Consider the following 23,758-nt stretch of genomic DNA (forward strand, 5'->3'; position numbering starts at 1 on the left):
CACATCAATTAAAACCGGAATTTATGATAATTAGGACATACCAAAAAATGTCATTTTCTCTATAGGTTGGACTATACCAATTAAAATCCCATTGGTGACAGTGTTAAGATATTGGCCTGAAACTACTATACACAACGTATCAACCAAAATTTGAACCATAGATATGAATACTACAACACCTCACCCAAAGTAGTGACTGAGTTAAATGGCACCTTTCATGGCTCATTTTCGAGATAACAGGATGTTGTTACAAGCCCCGTCAATTCCGCACAAAATGGTAGTGCTTAGTTTTACAGGCACCCCGTGTATGTTTCAAGCACAAGTGTGCCTGACACACTGGTACTGCACAAAATAAAATTGCATGCATTTATTACCTACATAAAACTGTACTTGATGCAAGCAACCACTGTCACATTTATCACCAATGGCAGGACTCACGGCTTTAACTCCTCCATTAAAAGTTCGGGTCACTTCGAACTTTGACCCAGCCGAGATGCTATTTGGTGGAGTACTACCTGTTATGGAATAGGACGTCGCTCATTAGCTGCAAATTTTGGTGTGTTTTGCATAAGCAAGTTTCGCGATCGCGTATTGGGGGCAGACATACCCATTCAGGCCTCTGGCGACAAAAGAAATCATAACCGACTTTTTTTGTTGGATTTTTGCACATGTATTTCAAGTGCAGATTTGTCATGCTATCATTTAGTATGTGCTTCTGATGATCCACATTCCACACTGTCACAGAATCTTTTTTGCCGGGGCGCATAGTGCTGACATCATCGCGAAGGTAAAACGCTAAAGCTTTCAATGATTTCATCATTGCGACGATCGCGTCTCCGTTTTCTCACTAACATAGTCGACTTTAGAACGTTATGTTCGATGCACAAAGCAGTCTCTGCGTGTTTCAAGAGGCCATTAGTACCGGCAATGCGTTTATCTTTTTGCGAGTTTAAAGCATGATATTTTTGTTTCAGTGCATCAGAAATGCTAAAATAGAATGTCAAATGTTTTCTTAATGTCTTTTCGTCCCTCAGTTTTAATAGTCTCTTTGCCTTGCTTCTTGGGGAACCTGTAAACTTCTCTAGCTGTACGGTTTCCCTTGCTCTCAAGCCGTTTCTGTACTTTTTTCACTCGTTTGTTAGCATGGTTCAGCTTCACCTCAAGTTTCGTAATTGTCTTGTAGGCTTTGGCCCTATCACGGCGCACCTTTTTCCGACCCCGATTCACCGACCCCTGCTGCTGGTTTCCCATTTGAACCGGTGCGGGCTGCTCTACGGCGACAGTGGGACACGTGGGAGGGGTTAAAAAATGTTCCAATTCAGCATCAGTGTCGGCGCTCCTGTGTTTTTTCTGGCTTTCCCGCAATTTCTTTCTCTGCGCCTCCTTTTCTTTTTTTGTCATGTCTTTGATAGTTTTTATTTTTCCTTGAGCTTTTCTTTCCGCATGGCGTTCCCTCTCTGCTTCTAGATAGCTCGCATGGGTCTGCACGGTTGCCCTTTTGCGAGCCCGCCATAGCCTCTGCCTCTCTTTGTTACTGAGGGGGTCTTTCTTCTTAGATGGCATTGCCTGCAAATAAAATGCATAGCACTATATAGGACTAACTCATCCACAATGGACCGGTGGGGTCTGAACATCAGAAAATAGGTAAATAAAATCAAAGTTGCTGTTTGAACTGAGCATAGGCCCACTCTAAATGCATGTCACTGACATAACACATAGTCAGTGCAGGGCATACGTTACGGCATTGACAACATGTACAAGAAGTGCTCATTGTATTACATACATTGGCCCCTGCGCGTACTGTAACCTCACCGTGGTGCAGGGGTGTAACATTCTCTTTGAGAATGGCCAATACAGCACAAATTGAAGTTTAGAGTAAAATTCGGTGTCCGTAAAATTCTGTGGTATTTGTATTTTTTGCACAGTTCTTTACACTGTTTTTGTTTAAACCTTGAATTTTTATATTGATGTTGATCATCACTTTATTTATTTGCATTACCATAGTTTGACACCCAATAGCCGATGTATTTTTCGTGCTGGGGTGTCGTTAAACATTCATTCATTCATTCATTACATATATTGGCGTAATGCATATTTTGTTGACACCTCGACCACGTGTTCAACACTCTGATTCTGTTGATAAAACACATATTTGAAAAACAACGTGTGTCTTAGGATAATGTGCGTTACGTTATTGACTATGAATAAGCATAACCTTCTATCAAATCAAAGAAATCGGTCAAACACCGTCGGAATTTACCTCTGCGAGTCTCAGCAAACATTCACAAATGGCGCCAGTATGAAGAGGCTTGATGACGTCACTGACTTTCTTCATTTACCCTGCTACTCCGGGAGATGTCGCATCGATATGTATTCGTTACGGCATTGTCATAAACTTGGCGACACTAAATTTTGACCCTTCCTGACACGTTTTTTTCATGAGTTTTACATTTATTGACTTTTTGTCACTTGCATATTAAATTCCGAACTGATTATAAACTACTTAATCCAAGAAACCTTAGATTATTACAATATTTATTCGAAAAATATTAAGAAACATTTTGCATAAGGCCTTTGGCGACATGCCAATTTGGAGGGGTACCGCATATTCAAGATCCCCATTAGTGAGCTTTTCGCTTCCAAAACCTGGTATATAGCATTGATCCATAAAGTGGTAACATGTCCTTCATAAATAGTTTTTGTCCCAAATGAAAAACGCCATTATTGTGGCACATATCGGTATTTAAATGTTGGCAAATTGGGTTTGCATCTTTTATCACAGAAGCACCCACTCGGTAATTCCTCCTTACAGGGGCTGTCTCATACGAGTATTTATTATCCACATAGTTCAATATATTCGGGGAAATATAACCAGTATGACCCACATGTGTTGTAGTGTTTATAGTAGTATACTTGTTATGCATTAAATACGGTAATGCTAAATACATGATGTCAGAGTAAAACACGTCATCAGATACGCACAGACATGAGGCAAGGTAGCCATGTTAACAGAAAGTCATGGGGCTAATAAATATCTACAACTGACAGCATCTTGTTTCCAGTGTGTTCATAACATAAGTACAGATGAACATTATATGTGGCATAATGATTTCACATGCACAACGAATGACGTAATTTTGTAAAGTGACGTCATAACTTAATGTGGCTTCCTTAGTGTAAACGCTTATCAAAATGATGTCATTTCAGAAAATGACATCTCATCGTCTCTTTTTAGTTACGTTTGAAATGTTTTGACATTGTCCTAGCTTGTCATTCACAAAAATAATATTATGGATAATGTGGATAATAAAGAAATTATTACACTCGCATGTGAATCGTATTGATTTTTTAAACTTGTGTCATGATTCATATATTACCAGAACGAGAGCGATGGTAATACAATAATCCTAACACTTGTTTCGTAAAATCAGTACAACACACAAGCTCGTATAATAATCTCTATATATGTGGATACGAAATATCAACTTGCTTTTGATATTTATAATAAATAAAATATATATACAGTGATACATAGAAGCGAACTCTGTAGAGATATGCCCATTTATTATTTATTCTTCGCTTACTACATATTCACCAACATAAAAACAAGAACAAAAATACATTAAAAATAATATTAAAAAATCAGGAATGTGAATCTTGCCACACAGAAGGTTATGGTGGGGCCAGGCCACCCCCAAAAAACTTGTATTTGTTATTGTATGTGCTCCAAAGAGGAAATGCTGAACACCTGAAAAAATCTTTTTTTTGTCTAGGAAGCGTTCGCTAAAAGCGGGACAAAAAGTCCCTAACAGGTTTGGACTCTGGGTCCTCAAATTTCCACTGTACTGACAGTATCCCCTTCCCATTTTCAAATAACCAGCATGGGCCCTGACATGATAACATTTTCTAGCAATGTAAACCAATGTACATGTACTGATGTAATGACATTGAAACGTAAAACAACAGTGGCGTAGCATAGGCAGAGCTACTGGGACGGTCGCCCCGGGCGCAAAATCCTGGACTGGTGGAAGGGACTCAAGGGAGTGCTAACAGTCCACTGGTTAGGGGGCGCAATACTTGCCTTGCCCCGGGCACTGGCAACCCACGCTACACCACTATAAAACAGTATGGCTGTGATGTCAAACCATTTTGAACTGGTGATTGGTCACTCTGTTTTCTTTGCAAACTAAAATTGCAGACACCATTGGACAACCGTGACAGTGGTTTTCATCAAAAACCTTGACCCCGACTTACAGTTATCACGAAAATCAAGTTGCATAATATGTAAGCTAAGCAATAGCATCAACAGGTATATATAGGTGATAACCTTTAATGGACTATGGTAAGACTGGAGAAGTGGTTAAAAACTGCAATAGGTCTGTATGATGCTGCCTGATGTATTGGGGTACCAGTTTGTAAAAACGCCATTTGGTTAAAATATAAATAAAACCGCAATACTCACCCATAATGTTGATTTTGTTTGCTTCTTGTGTCATGTGATGTCAAGCTTTGTTTAAACTAATTTGAAGTATCACAAAGATTATTGTAAAAAATAAATAAAATATACACACAGTGAAACTCCACTGTTGCAATCGTCAGCGCGATCTATTAAAACTGGTCTTAATAGTGGGGTGGTCCTAATACCTGATTTCTAATGTTCAGAATGATGTTTGGTAAATAATGATTGTGTATTCAGGGCTAGCTCTGGGTTAGCAGAAAAATTCGTTAAATTATCTAGTAAAGTAAAACAATTGCAGAAACCCAGTTATTTTCTAACAGAATATCATTTATTTCATGTAATTATTTCGCCAAATTAAAATAAAATTTGCCAATTGTTTTTGAAATTTACATTAGGCAAATTTGGCGAGTGCCAGATCTAGCCCTGGTATTTTACATCCCACCCTTCTTCCCAGTTGTCATTAACAACGTTTCAGCTAATAAAATGAATAGGTGATGATGTGTATTGAAATGTACAATGAACCGCATGACTAATTCAGTTATTTGTGGGCCCATTATTTTTCTTACTTATTACACAACAGAGATTAATGTTCAACTATCTGGATAAATGACACCCTCCTCATGTTTTATGGTGTCCACTGCCCAATGGGACTTCTGGCTCACTTGACTGATTGCAGCTAATCATTGCATAGAACACTTATGCTTTCATACAAACATGTTCTTTTCGACATTCTTGTATGTAGAGCTGGTTGGTATACCATATATACCCTTCAGTATCAGATTTGTGTCAATACCTATTTACCATACCGAGCAAATACAGAAATTTCGATATTGAAAAATGTTTCCTGCTCTAACAATATGTTGAAACCCTACCTAATGACCACCCCAGTATTAAGACCACTTGTTAAAACCACTTTTTTAAAGACCAGAATGTTTCCTTGTTATTTTATAGGTAAAACTACCGGTACTCTGGTATTAAGACCACACCACTATTGTGGATTATGACCATTAAAGTCAGGTCCATTAGCCGTTTTTAGTGCATTTCAACCCATCGAAGCAACCATATTATGATAGCAAACTGCAGCATTTTTCGAACAGTCACACATCTAATGGTTTCTTTGTTTTCACTGATTGTTATCAAATGACAGGTAGTACAGTCAAAAAGGAATCATGTTAGTTTAGTCTGTGGAGCATGTCTAAATCAAAAAAGAATACAGGTACTTTCAGTTTCTGGAAAACAGTGTCACCTAGTTAATATTAATCAATTTAATGAGCAAGGTAACACACTGATTGGTTGTTTTCATACTGCAGTCAGTCCAGTGACCCACACACCTGCATACATCCGATTACAGTGACATGCTAATTAAACACAATTGTAAAGCAACACACTGACCATACAAATTATTTAACTGAGGCGAAGCATCACAGCAATTACATTTAATGCCCAGCCCAGAACTTGTTTACTCTGAAGTTGTCTGGACAACTGTCTATTATTGTTTAGTTGAAGATACACATTCACTGTCATCCCAACGTGTATTTTTTTTTTTTTTTTTTTTTTTTTTTTTTTTAGTTTTTTTTTTTATTGACCCCAGACACAAGTATGGCAGTGTCAGGGTTGGGGGCCCTGATTTCACAACCTTACATCCATGTTATAAGTACATATGAACATTATTTATATATATAATGTAGTGTAATTAGAATCAATATAATAATATTAATAAGCATGAATACATGAAAACATGGAGTTCACTAATATGTGGGGTTAACTGAAGATAGAGGTAGAGGAAAGATTTGAAGGAAATGGTAAAGGGAGAAAAGAGAAGGTAAGGAAGGAAGAAGGAAAGAAAGAGTGAATTAAATACTTTAATTTCGAAAGAGAAAACATATTTGTATTGAAATACCTCTAGAACATTGTATTGCCATGTCTTGTTTCTAGGTATCTGGACCAAGGTGCCCAATATTCCTCAAATTCTTGAAATTGACAATTTTTGAGAAGTATATATTTTTCAATTTCTGTTTTATCTTTTAAAATATTTTAAAAAGCATATATGTTAGGTCCATGTTTCTGAATTTTAGATCTATATATATAGTATTTAACATTGATAATGAGCCAATTAATAAATACCATCTTGCTTTTTTCCCTCTTTATGATTTCAAACAAGACTGTCTGTTTATCGAGTTTGTGTATGTTCACCTTTGTCCTGAATCCATCGTTCAATTTCCGTCCATAAAAGAAAGACTTTAGAGAAGTCATAGAACAAATGCTCCAATGTTTCTGGTTGTCTATGACAAAAATCGCAAACATTTGATTCTATGTATTTTATTTTATATAAGAACGTGTTTGTCGTGATTATTTGATGTAGAATTCTATATTGAAACCACTGTAAAGTTGTATCTTTTAAACATATAAATTGTAAATTATACATTTTTTCCCACTCCTGTAATGATAGTATGAAACCTAAATTGTAATATTTTCTTTGGGAAGTTGGCACTATTGTCGATTTGTTTAAAATGTTATACATTTCTTTGCACCATTTAGTAGTTATAAAAAATAACTCCAATTTAAAAGGAAATATAGGATTTAAGATGTAACCTGTTGGTTGTTGATACTTGACAATGTGCAATGCATAAAGGTTTTAACTGCTTTGATTAAAGATGCATGTTCTAAAAATGTTTCATAGGTTAAAAATCTACCATGTTCATCTATTAAATCTTGAATAAATATAACTCCATTTTTAATATAGTTTTCATAATATATAGGTTTGTGGTCAATAGTTGTTTTACTATTAAACCAAATATTAATTCTAATTATTTCACTTTTACATTCGGGAATTAGTTTTTGTTGAATTAGCCACCAGCTATGTAAAACATTTTCCCAGAAAGAGTTACTTATTTTTTTTATTTGTATTTTGATAAAATAATCCCCACATGTAATGTTTTTGCACAGATAATTTTGTAGTAATTTCAAAAAATGTTTTCCATTTTACGTTAGTTGAAAATAGTCTGCTAATCCAGGTGGATTTTAAAGCTATCATGAAATTCAAAATATTTAGCATTTTAAGGCCACCATTTGAGTAACTTTGAGTTAAAACTTCGCATTTTATTCTGTCTGGTTTATTTTGCCAGATAAAGTTAAAAAACATTTTATCTATTTGTTTTATCATTTTGTCTGGTGGGTTAGGCAGTGAAATTAGTAAGTGTGTTAATTTGGTAATATTTAAGGATTTTAAAACAACTATTCTACCGAACACAGTCAGTTTTCTTGTTTTCCAAAGTTTTATTACATTTTTTATTTCGTTAATTTTTATTTCAAAATTAATTGTAGTAATTTGTTTTAGGTCAACTGAAAATTTTATTCCTAACAATTCAAAATGTTATGCACCCCATTCTAATTTCCATCTTACTTGATGATAAACCTCTTTTGAGAACCTTTTACTGCCTATCCAAATGACTTTCGATTTCGAATAGTTTATCTTCAAACCAGAAGCATTAGCATACACATCTAGGATTTTTAAGGTATTCTCAAGGGATTTGGGAGATCCATCTAGAATAAAGGTTGTGTCATCTGCATATTGAAATAAGAGGAATTCCTCTCTACTAATGTTTAAACCATTTATATTTTTAGAATTTCTGATTAATATTGCGAGGATTTCTGCACATATAATAAAAATATATGGTGAGAGAGGGACACCTTGTCTACATCCACATTCTAAGTTGAAGCTTTCTGATAAAAATCCATTTTAAAGTACTCTTGAAGTTGAATTGTTATAGAGAGTTTTTATCCAGTTTTTAATAGATATTTTAAAATTAAACAGTTCCAACGCTTTTTCGAAATCTATTAATAATAACATACCAGGTACATTTTGTTCTGTGTACTGCAATATATCGTATATTAATCTTATATTTTCCCCAATATATCTACCTTTTATGAAACCAGTTTGATCACTTACAATAAGTTTGTCTAATAAAAATTTTATTCGATTTGCTATGCATCCTGATGCAATCTTGTATGTACAATTCAACAGAGTAATTGGTCTCCAATTATTGAGAAATTGTTTTGGTTTATTTAGCTTTGGGATACAAGTGATCATGCCTAGTTTTTGAGTATTTGACATTTCGCTTATACTGTAACTGTAATTAATTGACCGTATAATAAAATAATCAATATTGTTCCAGAACATTTTTAAAAACTCTGCTGTAAACCCATCTGAACCAAGGCTTTTGTCATTTTTCATATTTTTGAGAAAAGCTAATGCTTCAGAATAACTAATTTCACCTTCTAGTTCTGCTTCATCATTACTGAGTTTGTTAAAATTGATATGTGTTATAGTTTCCATAACGTCATCGTCAATTTGCTTATTTCTTTCAAAGTAGAGAGTTTGGTAAAATCGTTTTGTTTCTTCTAAGATATCTTTTTGATTGGTTATTATTTGTCCATTACCTAACTCTATTCTAGAAATTAGCTTACTAGTATAGTTCCGTGATTCCATGTTACAAAAGTATTTAGTGGGTTTTTCTCCTTCTTCGATCCATTTCGCTCTTGATCTGACAAATTTGCCTTTTAATGTGTTTTTTCTTAATTCTATTAATTCGTTTCGTTTTTGTTCTAATATTTCTGAGTTACTCTGGTTTCCATCTTCTTCTAATTGTTTAATTTCTTCAATTAATTTAGTCTCTAGTATATTTTCTGTTTTCTTTTTAAAAACTGAATATGACATTGTTTTCCCTCGTATTTCCATTAACAGAATTTCTAGGAAGAGCTGATCATGAATGGTCAATTGAATATTTTTGTTAGGAATATTGCTAATGTTCTCTAAATTATAAACAGGTACGGCATACTGACATTTGATATCTCTAACTGTCTCTTTAATGACATTAATATAGTTTTTATCTCTTAGTAACGAGTTATTAAATTTCCACAACCCTCTACCTCTTTGGAAATGACAGAACTTTAATTGCAGTACTACACCTGAATGATCAGATCGATAACTACTTTCAAACATTACTTTATTTACGTTAGCCTTAGATTTTCAGATAAAAGATAAAAATCCAACCTCGCTTGTTTAAGTGGATTTTTTTTAGTCCAAGTATACTTCCTCAAGTTAGGGTGTAGTTCTCTGAATGGGTCTTTAAAACCAAATTTCTCAAAATGTTCTAATATACATTCTCTGGCTCTTGGGTTATTTATATGTATATAGTTTCTAGTATTCAAATCATGATTTAATGCTATATTAAAGTCTCCACAAATAATAAAGTTTTCATTTTGAAAATCTTCTATATGGTCAAAAATATTTTTTGGTTACATAGTTATTTACAAGTGTAATCCTCTCTCCTTCTATAGTTATATCTATTATTATGAAATAACCTGCATGATCAGATTTCATTTTATGTATTTCATATTCAAAAGTATTATTAAACAAAATAGCCACGCCCCTAGAATTCCCTAAATATGAACTAAATAAACATTTATATCCCCACTGAGTTTGAATATATGGATCTAGTTAAGAAATGAAATGTGTATCTTGTAGACAATAAATATGAAATTGTTTTTGTTTGAAATAAACACATCTCTTCGTTTCTCTGGATTTCCCAAACCGTGACAATTAACTAATAATTTGCAATAACGCCATTACTAAGTTCATAAAGCTGATATGTATATGTTCTATGACAACGTACATGACTGATAAACAAGACATTATTTAACTCAATAACCTTATTAACAATGTAGGTTTCAAAGTAATAACAGCAGCATGACAGAACTAGAGGTACAAATTTGTATATGAGAGAGAAGAAGATAATGTGTAAAAGGACAAAGTCAGCATTAAGAAATGTAAAAAATAACCCATAGGTCAAAGGTCACGAGTCCCTTGCCCCAGACCTTTTACAATAAAAAAAAGAAAAATAATAATAATAAAAAAATATATATAATAATAATAAAAAAAATTAAATATCAAATAATGATTATTGTTCTAACAATCAATTAGCTAATCAATCAATCTCTGAATGAATGAATGAATAAATGAACAGAGTAGTAATTTCTTGATGAAATAGTAGTCCAGTAATGGTAATAATAATAATAATAAGTTTAATAACTTAATGTATTTGTTGAAGAACGATTTTGTATATGAATATGTTTATAAGTAAATTAGGTAGGATTTTAAACAGATAGATAAATAACGAAATGACAGGGTGAATAGATGAATAAATAAATAAATAAAATTATAATAGAATAAGTAAATAAAGAAGTAAATAAATTAATTAATAAGTAAATAAATGAGTAGAGTAGAAATGCCATTTGGCGATATTAATCCAGTAATAATAATAATAATATAATAATAATAATACCAACAGTAATAATATTAAAATAATAGTAATATCATCAGTACCAATAATAATACGACATAATTCACGTCTGTATACTGTGTATACCTTGACAAATGAGATGAGCATGTAAAATAATAAGTAACTAGATGAGTGAGTGAATAGCTTTCGAATGGATAAATGAATTGGTGAATGGATTAATTTTCATGAACAAATGAATGAACGAACGAATGAATACATGAATGAATGAGTTTGTGATTAAAATAACGGTCGAATATGAAAGATGAAGAACAATATAATTATATATGTTAAATAGTATAAGTATTTCTGTGAAAAGTCAGTATCAAGAAGAAGAGTAAAATTTTCAAAGTTCAATGTCAAGTAACACAAACTAAATGCAATGTAATTAAAATTGCGGAACACCGTTTCTATAATAACATGACAGTATTAAACGTCGTCATTGTCAGTATCAGAGTCATAGGAACCATCCTTTAGAAACACAACTGGATCAACTGGAATAACTTTGTCATTGCTTTTCAGTTTAACAAAACACTTCGTATCTCTTGTCCAAGTGGTAGATACCTTTTCATGAACCTGAAGTCATTTTAAGTAGGCCATATTTTTTGCGGTAAGGTCTTCACTGATCCCAATACCGGTTCCCTTGAGTTTCCGTCGCTTGTGTATTATTTTGCTCTTGTGGATGTTGGAGGTGAACTTCACTATGATGGGACGCGATTTACCTTGTTCAAACCTCCCCACACGGTGCGCAATAACAATGTCAGACTGATTTACCTCTGCACCAATTTTAGTGAAAATGCCCATCGCCGCCTCAATAGATTGTTCTGCCGTTTCTTGTTTGTTTTCATCCGCTACGCCAAAAACTCGAATACTGCTCTTGCGTGTGTACTGTTCTAAATCATTGACCAAGAGCCACATTACTTGAAAACACAGCCAAGTTTACATCACAATCCATTTTTTTGCATTTCTCTTTCAATGTTTTGTTTTCTTTTTCGAGCTGATTGTTCCGAACTTCCAAAGTAAAAATTCTTAATTCCAATTAGCGGAGCTAATTGTTAGTTGGCATATCACTCCATCAAGGTGACCGACTAATCAAATAGGTAACAAAACAAGAGTTATTTAGAGAGACGATATTACTGAAGTGAGTTTGTATATTTTGAGCAAGTTGTGTCAAAGCGCTGAAAACCAAACATGAATGTCGTAGTTGTATTGCCATTAGTTTGATATAATTTTGTACGCAACATCATCATTAAAAATGGGAACTCCAAAGAAATGGAAAACACGCTGTGAACTAACTTTGAAGCAAAAAGTCAACTTAATAAATATAAGTGCAGGAAAAGGTCAACACAAGCTTGCAGAGACATTTGGTATTGGTAAAACACAAGTGCAGTCAATACTGAAAAGAAAGGCAGAAATATTAGATGGCTACGAACAAAATAAAGACAACGAGAGAAAACGGTTGTGTGTACATTCTCCAATAGAACATCTGAACATTTTGATGGTTCTAACACATGATATTTATCTATTACTTATGTTATAATTGTATATAATTTAGAATCAACTTAATGAGACCATATTTATTAAGTCTCATCTGTGGTGTTAATAATGGGGTTTCACTGTATATCTGACGAAAGCAAAATAGTTGGGGGGAAAGAGGGAGGGAGGGAGGGAGGGAGGGAGAGAGAGAGAGAGAGAGAGAGAGAGAGAGAGAGAGAGAGAGAGAGAGAGAGAGAGAGAGAGAGAGAGAGAGAGAGAGAGAGAGAGAGAGTGAGTGAGTGAGTGAGTGAGTGAGTGAGTGAGTGAGAGAGAGAGAGAGAGAGTGAGAGAGAGAGAGAGAGAGAGAGAGAGAGAGAGAGAGAGAGAGAGAGAGAGAGAGAGAGAGAGAGAGAGAGAGAGAGTGAGTGAGAGAGTGAGAGAGTGAGTGAGTGAGTGAGTGAGTGAGTGAGTGAGAGAGAGAGAGAGAGAGAGAGAGAGAGAGAGAGAGAGAGTGAGTGAGTGAGAGTGTCAGTGTCAGTGTAGTGTCAGTGTCAGTGAGTGAGTGTGTTATGAGGGCCTTGTATGAAATTTAATTTTATTTAGATGAAATTAGTCAGTGAGCCTTAACTTGAGCATGCATTTCAAGCCGAGTATACTGAAAATACTGCTCAGTATCGCCATCGGTATTGTGTCCATACCAAATACTGTACTGATACCAAGGTAAATAACCCCAAAATACTAATACTGATACTGAAAATAAAATTTCAATACCGCACAGCTCTACTTGTGTGCAAGTTATACATTAAAAAATCTGCTGTTTTATTTTTCAGGCTGCACCACTGTATGCCGATTTTCAGGGACTCCAATTCGGTGCCTCCCTCAGTCAAGCTCAGTGGTATTGGGCTGACATATCCAGGTTAGTTAAAACTGCCATTGATCAGAACATTTTATCTTGGTCACCTGACAATCTAATAGACAGAGAGAGAGAGAGTGTATATATCTTTGAAAGTAGGAAGGAAGGGAAGGGAATTCTATAAACGTGTCCATATCCCAGAGGTTCAGGCACACCCACCTCGGACTTTCCAGGGCATTGAAAGTAGGAGGCTTTTAAAGAAAAATAGGTGTCTTTATATAGTGAACTCCATGAGGTGTGGAGCCGTGTTCGAACTTAAAAATTTGTGACCCCCAGCATTAAAAAAAATTAAATTGCCGTGGGTGAAATGGCTCACCGATGGCAGTTTTGAGCCTGTCTATGGGAATTTTTTTAAAGTAACTTTTGCAGCAAATAAATGTGATTGAAAGGTTATCTTGTTGCATTTAGACATATTTCAGATGTGCACATGTTAAATACTGGCAGATAATGTACACCAGGTATATTAATTTTGCTGTCGTTGAGGAGTTTTACTGAAGGCAGTAATGTTTATCCAGCTGCACAAAAGTTCCGTCAGTGATGCTCCTGACCAACAGCAATTCCCATTGGTGCCATCATTAAGTTCGAGCCTTGTAGGGGCAGAGTGTAGCCCAGTGGTAAAGTGCTCACCTGAGGCATGGCCGACCTAGGATCAAACCCCATCAATGGGCCCATTGGGCTATTTCTTGTTACAGCCAGTGCTCTGCAACTGGTGTAACAAAGGCCTTGGTATGTACTATCCTCTCTGTGTGATGCTGTATATGAAAGATCCATTGTTGCTAACTGGTTTCCTCTCTCATTATCTGTGTGGTCCTTAACTATATGTCTGATGCCATATAATAGAAGTAATATTTTCCCTAGCTTGTTTTATCATTGTGCGGCACCATGCTCAATAGTCTCACACCATCTTACCCATATCAGAGCCATGCTGTCCTGAGATTAAACAGGGTGGGACATAGCCCAGTGGTAAAGCGTTCGTTTAATAATTTAGTTATACAAAACAATTGATGGAGTTTATAAATACATATAAGTTGAAAGAGTAAACTAAATTCTGAATACGGGAAATCAACTAACAACTGACAAAATGTAACAATACAGCTTGACGTACTAGGATAACAACTGTTTATACTTAAAACCAAGGGGCGAGACGTAGCCCAGTGGTAAAGCGTTCGCTTGATGCGCAGTCGGTCTAGGATCGATCCCCGTCAGTGGACCCATTGGTCTATTTCTCGTTCCAGCCAGTGCTCCACAACTGGTGTAACAAAGGCCGTGGTATGTACTATCCTGTCTGTAGGATGTTGCATATAAAAGATCCCTTGCTGCTAATCAAAAAGTGTAGCCCATGAAGTGGCGAAAGCGGGGTTTCCTCTCTCAATATCTGTGTGGTCCTTAACCATATGTCTGACACCATATAACCGTAAATAAAATGTGTTGAGTGCGTCGTTAAATAAAACATTTCCTTCCTGAGATTAAACAAGTCCAAAGTTTTTAATAATTAATTCTAATATTGCCTTTATAAGACACTCAGAAAATGTATTATTAATTAATAAAATGTCCCTGTTATATATTTTGCCATTCATTTATTAAAGCAAGCACATTAATTACATTTGTTTTTATTTCAATAAATGTTTTGTATTTTTAATGAAAAAAAAGGTGCCAAGAAAATAGTGAAAATGCCCCAAAAGTGTTTGTCTACCATTCCTTGCCAAATATGTTGAGTGTGCTGTGTCAGTGAAATAAGGGTTTAGATTCAATTTTCAATATTAGGTCCATGGTTCGATTTATTTGCAATACCTTCCACAAGTACGTCAGCTGTGCACATACTATTTTAATAAACTATTTTGAGAGCATCTAACTTTAACATTTAACTTGTAAAACAATTGTAAATAAATGTATGTAAAAAAAAAGACAACGACTAAAGGACAAAACTTTACCATGCCATGATAGTGTGTTGGGTCTGGGAGGGCTCATGCAAAGATGTCATGTGCAGCAGAATCAAGGGCTGAGATTAGCTGAAATGCCCAACCACATCATCAGGATTCCCAACAAAGTGCAGGTTATGGAAATGTTGTACCGTTAAAATAAATTGAAATAAACTGCAGTATGCAAATTGAAAAATGGTGAATTAAATTGTGGGCCTAAATCTGCAAATATTGTGAACTAGGATTAATTGTCGCGGCTACTAATATACACTGAGACAGACTTTAAGTTTTCAATTAAAAAATTTATTTAGTAAAACCAAATGCAGCCATTAAAATTCAGAGCTCCTAATGACAGCAATTTAGTACAAATAACAAAGTAAATATCCAATATAATTTATTTTTTTTCCCCACAGATCTGAGGCCAGTGAGTTCTTGAGCGACACTCGGGATGGTACGTTTCTAGTGAGAAATTCCAGTACCCCGGGAGAGTACACTCTTGTTTTAAGGTAATGTCATCACCTGTTTCAGACTGGTATATCAAAGGACGTGGCATGTGTTATCCTGTCTGTGGGATGGTGCATATAAAAGATACCTTGCTGCTAATCGAAAAAAGTTGCTTATGAAGTGGCGACAGCGGGTTTCCTCTCTCAATATCTGTGTGGTCCTTAACCATATGTCTGACGCCATATAACCGTAAATAAAATGTGTTACGTGCGTCGTTAACTAAAACAGTTCCTTTCATCTGTTTCAGTGCTGTTGTGTGTTAAATGTGAACTACATACAAACACACCTTTGCTGCTAATTTAAAAAGAGTGGCATATGGATTGCTATAGGTTTCTTATTTTATTCTGTAGATCTTAATTTGTTTTTCAATTTCTGTCATCCCTACCATGAGCCACACACTCACCAACATCGTCTGCACAAGATTTTTGCATGCTAAGACTTTTGTGTCACCCTTTTGATGTAAAAAGGCAAGATCTATAATGTGTCCCATGCATCCTTCTACCAAAATGTTTTTTGTAAATCATTTCAGTTTGGTTTGACAACAGTAAAAGTGTTTTAGAAATAACTGAATTTTTGTGTGCAATTTAGAAAACAATTGACCCAGAAATATATGACTAGTAGTCAGTTTTATAGTAAGAAAAAGTGTTCCCCGTGGGACAGACTATAGGTATTATTTTTATGACAGTTAAAGTTTATTGTTCAAGTTTCAAGTTTAGATAAGTCTTTTCACAAACTACAAATCCTAGGTCAGTGAAACTTGGTTTATAGTTGCACCTATGGACGTTCATCACAGTGCAGTGAAACTTGGTTTATAGTTGCACCTATGGACGTTCATCACAGTGCAGTGAAACTTGGTTTATAGTTGCACCTATAGGTGCACCAGGTTATTTTTATGTTCACCAAATTATTTTTATGTTAGGTGAATCTTTTATTTCTGTAAAATTTCTGTGAGCTGGTGAACTGAAATCCTTAAACAACAGTTTTGGATCAATATATATTGTTATTAAAGCCTTCATTATAAAAGCTATCTTGTTAATATGTAGTGTTAAATTTTATTTGACACATAAAACAGATGCAGAAAATATGATAGTATAGTTTATTTATGATAAAATGGTCAAATAATAAGTTACTTTTTTAGCGATCTTTATCTGTTTGTGTTTTATGATAGTTTATAGTTTATTTACTGAATGGATGAGAGAAAAAGACTACAATTGGCGCGCCTTATTCCAGGTCACAATTTCCACCACGTCTGGTGTACTTTTTCTATCCCACATGACTACATATGATGGAGTAGTATAGTATTCTGGTACTAAAAAAAAAAGGTTGTTTTGTTTAATGACACCACTTGAGCATATTGATTAATTAATCATCGGCTATTGGATGTCAGACATTTGGTAATTATGACTCGTAGTCATCGGAGAAAACCTGCTACATTTTTCCTAATGCAGCAAGGGATCTTTTATATGCACTTTCCCACAGACAGGAAAGCACATACCACGGCCTTTGTCCAGTTGTGGTGCACTGGTTTGAACGAGAAAAAACCCAATCCGATGAATGAATCCACTGAGGTGGTTCGATCCTACGGCGCAAACACCTCAAGTGAGCACTCAACTGACTGAGCTAAATCCAGCCTCTTCTGGTACTAAGGCAATAAATAACCCCAAAATTGTATACAAGAGTTAGATTTAATGTGTTTTATGGTAAGTTTACACATAATAGCAATAACAACTAAAAAAAGACTTCAGTATATAATCATGTCATCATAGGTTGTCTCTTTGACATCCAGTTGCCGATGATTAAGTTTTATGGCAAGTTTACACATAATAACAATAACAACTGAAAATAGAGTTCAGTATATAATTATGTCATCATCAGTTAGACAACCAAAACCATCTGCAACCTTGAAAGCTAAAATTAAAAGAGAAGGTTTCTTTCCCAACATAATAATATATAAAAAAAATATTGACTGTGGTTCCTGTATTTTATTTGTATTTCAGGAAAAATGGAGGTAACAAGTGTATCAAGATCCTGTCGCACGGCGGAAAGTACGGGTTTACCGACCCGTGTGAGTTTGCTTCTGTTGTGGAACTGGTGGAGTATTACCAGCAGCACTCTCTCAGCAAACACAACAAGTCACTCGATATCAGACTGCTCTACCCATTCCGCCGGTCGGAGAACTCCGTGAGTACAGCAAAACAAATCCCACAAATGTTTGTGCTTGTCTGCTTATGTTCAGAACCAGGTAAACAGGCCCTTGGATTTTATGGAAACTATCGTTTCCAGTACTGTTTTGGTAAAATAAAGGAACCGAAATTTCGGGGTTTTTTAGGATTATTATATCGAGTACAACTATTCAATGAAAATAATTTATATATATATATATATATAATTATTGTTTTTAAATAGTTTACAATGGGTTTCAATGATCACAAGACATGGAACTGAAAAAGTGTTTCCCATTAAATTTGAAATTCTATGGCCTGGGTAAATTTAAAACACGCATGATCAAAATATTACATTTTCTTACTTCTGATACTGTAAAGAGTTATTTCCCATGAATGTAGAAAATAAAATTACTTTTTTTTTTACTGATACAAATGTTTATTATAATTGTTATGATGGATTTATTGTGTTAGTGGTGAATGATATTTGATACAAATTGCTTTTATTATATTTTTTTCACAGGGAATGCTTTTTTAATACTACAAGTTATTTATTTCTGAGCTGATTATTTTCTAAATTGCACAAAAAAGAGAGAGTGTTTGTTATTTCTAAGACATTTTTACTTTTTTTATAATGTCAAACCAAACTGAAATTGATTACAAAAGACATTTTTGTAGGAAGATAGGAGGAACTATAGATACAGTTTGGAGTTTGGTATGTAGTAAACTTAAAATTTTTCATTAGCTTTTAACAGAAGCAGTTTTAAATATTCTACATGTTTTTTTTCCAGTGGCTTATGGTAGAAGATGAATTTGATACACCATACACTAAGCTGCAGAAGCTGGTCACAGTCAACAAACGATACATTGAAAAGAAGCGGGAGTTCGATGCAGCCCACGAAGATCATGAAATTTTACAACAGGCATTGTGTTTCAACTTTTTTACATTTTACTACATGCAGGATTTCATTTGTTTAATGACACTATGAGAGCACATTGATTTATTAATCATCGGCTCTTAGATGTCAAACATTTGGTAATTTTGACATATAGTCTTAGAGAAGAAACCTGCTACATTTTTCCATTAGTAGCAAGGGATCTTTTATATGCACCATCCCATAGACAGAATAGCACATACCACAGCCTTGATATATCAGTCATGGTGCACTGACTGGAACGAGAAATAGCTCAATAGTCCCACCGATGTGGGTCGATCCCAGACCAATCGTGCATCAAATGAACACTTTACCACTGGGCTACGTTGAAAGTAAGGCTATGCTATCCTTTTGAAAAATAAGATATAAAAACCAAAAACAAACTATTCCCATATTTAAAATTACTCGCACATTATTTATTATGTACCTTTAAAAAAAATACATCTATTAATTAATTATCTTATAGTGATTTAAAGGAGAGGGACATAGGCCAGTAATTAAGTGCTTACTTGATGCGTGGTCAGTCTGGGATTGATCCACGTTGGTGGGCCCATTGGGCTATTTCTCATTTCAGCCAGTGCACCATGACTGGTATATTAAAGGCCATGATATGTGATATCCTGTCTGTGGGATGGTGCATATAAAATATCTCTACTAATAGAAAAACGTAGCGGGTTTCTTCTGAGACTATATGTCAAAGTTATCAAATATTTGACATCCAATAGCCATTCCTTTTGTTAATAACCAGTAATTAAATTCTGACCTGTGGTATCATTAAATCAGAGATGAAATACAGATAATTAAAAAAATTTAAAATGTTTAGACACTACCAAAAAAACATTCTTTCCTTGTTCTTTGACGACAAGCTCACAGTGACCCTCCTATTTTCAAGACCCTCAACATTCTCCAGATTTTTGTCTAATGTGTCATAGCAACTGATTAAACAATGTGCTGGGGTGTGTGTTAAATCAGCATTATGTTCCTAATAACCACTGATTAACAATGTGCTGGGGTGTTTATTAAATCAGCATTATGTTCCTAATAACCACTGATTAAACAATGTGCTGGGGTGTTTGTTAAATCAGCATGGTGTTCCTAATAACCACTGATTAAACAATGTGCTGGGGCGTTTGTTAAATCAGCATTGTGTTCCTAATAACCACTGATTAAACAATGTGCTGGGGCGTCTGTTAAATCAGCATTATGTTCCTAATAACCACTGATTAAACAATGTGCTGGGGCGTGTGTTAAATCAGCATGGTGTTCCTAACAACCACTGATTAAACAATGTGCTGGGGCGTGTGTTAAATCAGCATGGTGTTCCTAATAACCACTGATTAAACAATGTGCTGGGGCGTCTTGTTAAATCAGCATTATGTTCCTAATAACCACTGATTAAACAATGTGCTGGGGCGTCTTGTTAAATCAGCATTATGTTCCTAATAACCACTGATTAAACAATGTGCTGGGGCGTCTGTTAAATCAGCATTATGTTCCTAATAACCACTGATTAAACAATGTGCTGGGGCGTGTGTTAAATCAGCATTATGTTCCTAACAACCACTGATTAAACAATGTGCTGGGGCGTGTGTTAAATCAGCATTATGTTCCTAACAACCACTGATTAAACAATGTGCTGGGGTGTGTGTTAAATCAGCATTATGTTCCTAATAACCACTGATTAACAATGTGCTGGGGTGTTTATTAAATCAGCATTATGTTCCTAATAACCACTGATTAAACAATGTGCTGGGGTGTGTGTTAAATCAGCATTATGTTCCTAATAACCACTGATTAAAGAATGTGCTGGGGTGTGTATTACATCCCCATTATGTTCCTAATAACCACCGATTAAAGAATGTGCTGGGGTGTGTGTTAAATCAGCATTATGTTCCTAATAACCACTGATTAAAGAATGTGCTGGGGCGTCTGTTAAATCTGCATTCTATTCCTAATCACTGATTAAACAATGTGCTGGGGTGTTTGTTAAATCAGCGTTCGTATTCCTAATAACCACTGATTAAACAATGCATAGGGCTGTTAAATCAGCAATTCTTTTTCTATACTTATAGATCATCATTGTGCAAATATTTCATTAAATTAACATTTAATTCCATTCCAGGAGTTGCAGAGAAGCCATCTTGCCTTGGAGGCAATGGAGAAGATTGAGAAGATGTTTGAAGATCAAAAGTTGGTACTGGAAGACAGCCAGGAGGAGATCCTGCCTTCCTCACCAGACTCCACCAAGTATGTATATCTTCAAAGGCGCATTATGACATTCACATGGGCCACATGTTTACATGTCATATTATGCTATTTTTAATGTTGATTTGTGGTAAATAAGCACAGATTGATCAACCCCAAGAATTTTAGGTAAACATTGTGTCAAAACTGTCTGGGGTTTTTTGTTGGTTTAAAAGAAATGTGTTTTTATCTCGTATGAGGCATGTACACCCAACTATTTTTAACTTTATTTTTGTGTTTTTACACAACATGTGGTAACTGGTAATGCTTTGTCAGGGCTTCTAGAATTTTAATAAAATCCATTAGCCAGGGGATCAGTGATTTAAAACATTTACTAGCCACGATTAAAAATTCACTAGCCCTACTTTATTTTAAGTTAATACAATTTTACTAAATAAAAGTAATAATAACCTAAAGAGAGAGATAGAGCTTAAAAACACTAATGTTGGGGGTTGGGGCAGGAGAAGGATATCAATATTTACAAAATAGACTTAACTGCAACATTTGACAAATGTTTTTCATGGCAATAGTAGTTATTTACTAACCCAACATTGAATATCACTAGCCATGGAGTGAGGCTACCATAATCTAGAAGTCCTGGCTTTGTGAATCACTGGTAGTGAATAACTAATCATTTCATGGGAATAACTGGTAGTTTTATGTGAATAATAACACGTCAATTATTGAATCTTTTTGTGTTATTTATCTTACTGTTTTAAATATAAAATGATTTATATAATAAAAATAAGACTGTTTAAAACCACAAGGTCATTAGGAGAAAAATGTAACACAGAAACTTATACATTAATTTGTTTTTATCAGAATACAACAAAACATTGCCTACTTGAATTTTCGACTGGAACAACTGAGGGATAATACCATGAAGCATAAATCCACTCTTGAAAGCATCAACAAGAATATTCAGGAACTGGTCGAATTGTTCTGCATCCTCCGACCCGAGGTACGGGAAACAACCAGACAGCGAGATGAAATCAGAAGGTAAAGTTTTAACGTTTGTTTTGTATAGAGAGAATAACTAGTTAACCTTCCGACTACTGCAGGCGAGATATCTCGCCTGATGTCACACAAGTCAACATACTATACACTGTATTCAGTGCAATCCCCAATTCATATTTCCCGCCATTTTGCACACACCACTCACTGGAAATACTAATAGACCAACAGGAAATGGATTAATTCAGAGTATGGCAGCTTTGGTTTTTCATATTTTAATGAAAAATACTTGGGAATTTTGAGATTAAAAAAAGGTTTTCAGCAAGTATTTTTGCTTGACAGCGATGGCGGAACATCGTGGTCCTTCAGGAATTGAGAGCTGATTGTGTATTTACAAACATTTTAAGTGAAAATATGTGAGTAAAAGTTATAATTTTGTACCCCATCAATATGTTTTTTGTCAAAAATTAATCCAGTAGTCAGAAGGTTAATGACATAGAATATCAGCTTCATTCTTTAAAGGTAAGAACGGGAAATTTCACGAGGCTTGCAGATCGATATCCCATTCAACCTGCAATTTCCCATTCGACCTGAACAGGATAAAGCCGACATCCTACGTCATTTTTATCCTGCCGTCCATAAAAATTATTTATGCTGTTATTTCAGCTACATATTTCTGCTAGTATACGTTTATGACTTTGCTTTAATCCGTCATCATAATCGGCCAATAGAAACGCTGATTGCAGGATAAAACAACACCACTAGAGCATGTAGCGTAATGATTTATATTTTGGTAGCATGTAATGATAAATAATGGTCGATTACTGTAATTTTTAAAGTTTAATAGATACTAGTAATTTGGTGAATTTTTCACTGTTACTTCATTATATTTTTAATTTTGACTTGATTTTTTAATTATGGTTTAAGCAAATTGTCCTGGGTACTCATAGGCTATTTGGGCTATCTGTCCAGGACAGTGCACTAACAGTTAGTTATTAGTGGTTAGTGAGAGAGTGGTGGGGGTAATGGCCTCATACCTTCCCACTGATCTGTTTAAACTGACTCACAATGGGAGCCAGCAGAGCTTCTAGATTATGGTAGCCCCACTCCCATGGCTAGTGATGTTCAATGTTGGGCTAGTAAATAACTACTATTGCTATGCCTGACGGCTAGTGAAAAAAAGTTGTTAAATGCTGCATTTAAGTCTATTTTGTAAATATGAATATCCTGCCTCCATCCCCACCCCCTAATCTTAGTGTTTTTAAGCTCTATAGCCCTCTTTAGGTGACATATCTGATTATTACTGTTAGTAAAATTGTATTAACTTAAAAAGTAAAGTATGGCTAATTAATTTTTAATCATGGCTTGTAAATTTTTTAAATCACTGATCCCATGGCTAGTAGATTTTATAAAAATTCTAGAAGACCTGCAGCCAATACTGGGATACAAACCCAGTACCTAGTTTAGTCATTACACCACAGAGGTGGTGCTTACTACTATGTATATACCCTTTATCTTAGAACTTGTACTAATTTAGTTTCTTTTTCTTGCCACAGAAATGTTCTCGCCGAAGGTCTATCTCCCGAGTTTGTCGACGGATTACTTGAAGATGAGAAAGACGGCAGTCTGATTCACAATGACAAGTCCACGTGGTTTGTCAACACCGACCGCGACATGGCCATTGCCCTGCTCATGAGGAAACCACATGGAACGTTTCTAGTCCGACCTAAATCCAGCGGAGAGGGTTCTGCGTTATCAGTGATGTGAGTGATAGCAGCAATGTGTAATCGATGCCAATCCTTTAGAGGCGCAGACCCAAGTTTCAAACCATAAAAAATGGACAATAAGTTTAGT

The 23,758-nt window shown here is 35.0% G+C and overlaps 1 protein-coding gene across 1 annotated transcript in view; it reads left to right on the forward strand.

Annotated features, from left to right (window-relative positions):
* Positions 1 to 23,758, forward strand: part of LOC121375619 (phosphatidylinositol 3-kinase regulatory subunit gamma-like) — a 40,007-nt gene that overhangs the window by 10,249 nt on the left and 6,000 nt on the right. Inside the window, exons 2-8 of the mRNA XM_041503163.1 lie at positions 13,104 to 13,189; positions 15,519 to 15,611; positions 17,607 to 17,790; positions 18,563 to 18,694; positions 20,829 to 20,953; positions 21,773 to 21,949; positions 23,461 to 23,667. Coding sequence (XP_041359097.1) covers positions 13,104 to 13,189; positions 15,519 to 15,611; positions 17,607 to 17,790; positions 18,563 to 18,694; positions 20,829 to 20,953; positions 21,773 to 21,949; positions 23,461 to 23,667 — 1,004 coding nt within the window. The remainder of the gene's footprint in view (positions 1 to 13,103; positions 13,190 to 15,518; positions 15,612 to 17,606; positions 17,791 to 18,562; positions 18,695 to 20,828; positions 20,954 to 21,772; positions 21,950 to 23,460; positions 23,668 to 23,758) is intronic.

Source organism: Gigantopelta aegis, chromosome 6 (genome assembly GCF_016097555.1).
Source record: "Gigantopelta aegis isolate Gae_Host chromosome 6, Gae_host_genome, whole genome shotgun sequence".
Lineage (NCBI taxonomy): Eukaryota > Metazoa > Mollusca > Gastropoda > Neomphalida > Peltospiridae > Gigantopelta > Gigantopelta aegis.